We start from the raw sequence: 869 nt of genomic DNA, 5'->3' as shown, positions 1-869 counted from the left end.
TTGTCGCGCTCCACCTCGACGCGAGCCTTGTCGTTGGTGAGCTGGTCCACCTGCCGGCGCAGCTCGCGCATCTCCTCCTCGTAGAGGTCCCCCAGGCGCGACTTGCCCTGGCCCTTGAGCTGCTCCAGCTCGGCCAGCAGGATCTTGTTCTGCTGCTCCAGGAAACGCACCTTGTCGATGTAGTTGGCGAAGCGGTCGTTGAGCTCCTGCAGCTCCACTTTCTCGTTGGTGCGGGTGTTCTTGAACTCGGTGTTGATGGCGTCAGCCAGCGAGAAGTCCACGGAGTCCTGCAGCAGGCGCACCCCGGGCACGCTGCTCCGCAGGCGCACGGCCGAGGAGCGCGTGGCATACACGCCGCCGGGGGACGAGGCATAGAGGCTGCGGCTGGTGCTGGGGCGCAGCGCGCTGCCCAGGCTGTAGGTGCGGGTGGACGTGGTCACGTAGCTCCGGTTGGAGCTGGGGCGGCTCGCCGTCCCGGGGCCGCCGAATATCCGGCGGTAGGAGGAGGAGGAAGACCTGGTGGACATGGCTGCAGACGGCGGTGGCTCGGACGGACTCCGGGAGGAGATGCGGACGAGGGTGCAGTGGGAGCGGGGTGCGTCTCTGGCGCAGGGACCTCGGAGCAAGGGTGGCAGAGGACGGGCCCCAGCCAAGGGCGCTGTTTTTATAACCCCCTTTGGAAAAAGGGTCCCCTCCCACTGCCATGCAAGCCACAGAGCATGCCAGCCAATAGGGACCCAGCGAGAAGGGGGGAGTGGGGAGGGCTGGGTGGGCGGGGGGTTGGGGCGGGGGCGCCCTCAAGCCTTCCTCCTCCAGGCTCCAGGGGGCCCAGCACTGGGGACTGGGCAGAGTCCCGTTAACTTGTGAAG

The 869-nt window shown here is 67.4% G+C and overlaps 1 protein-coding gene across 1 annotated transcript in view; it reads right to left on the bottom strand.

Annotated features, from left to right (window-relative positions):
* The window catches only part of VIM (vimentin), a 7,954-nt gene extending 7,320 nt beyond the window's left edge, over nt 1–634 (bottom strand). Inside the window, exon 1 of the mRNA XM_004716005.2 lies at nt 1–634. Coding sequence (XP_004716062.1) covers nt 1–527 — 527 coding nt within the window. The 5' untranslated portion in view covers nt 528–634.
* Between the last annotated feature and the right edge of the window lie 235 nt (nt 635–869).

Source organism: Echinops telfairi, unplaced genomic scaffold, assembly GCF_000313985.2.
Source record: "Echinops telfairi isolate 266 unplaced genomic scaffold, ASM31398v2 ScPeMD7_7473;HRSCAF=8511, whole genome shotgun sequence".
NCBI classification, from domain to species: domain Eukaryota; kingdom Metazoa; phylum Chordata; class Mammalia; order Afrosoricida; family Tenrecidae; genus Echinops; species Echinops telfairi.
The sequence above is the reverse complement of the archived record's forward strand: the minus strand, read 5'-3'. Positions and strand labels throughout refer to the sequence as shown.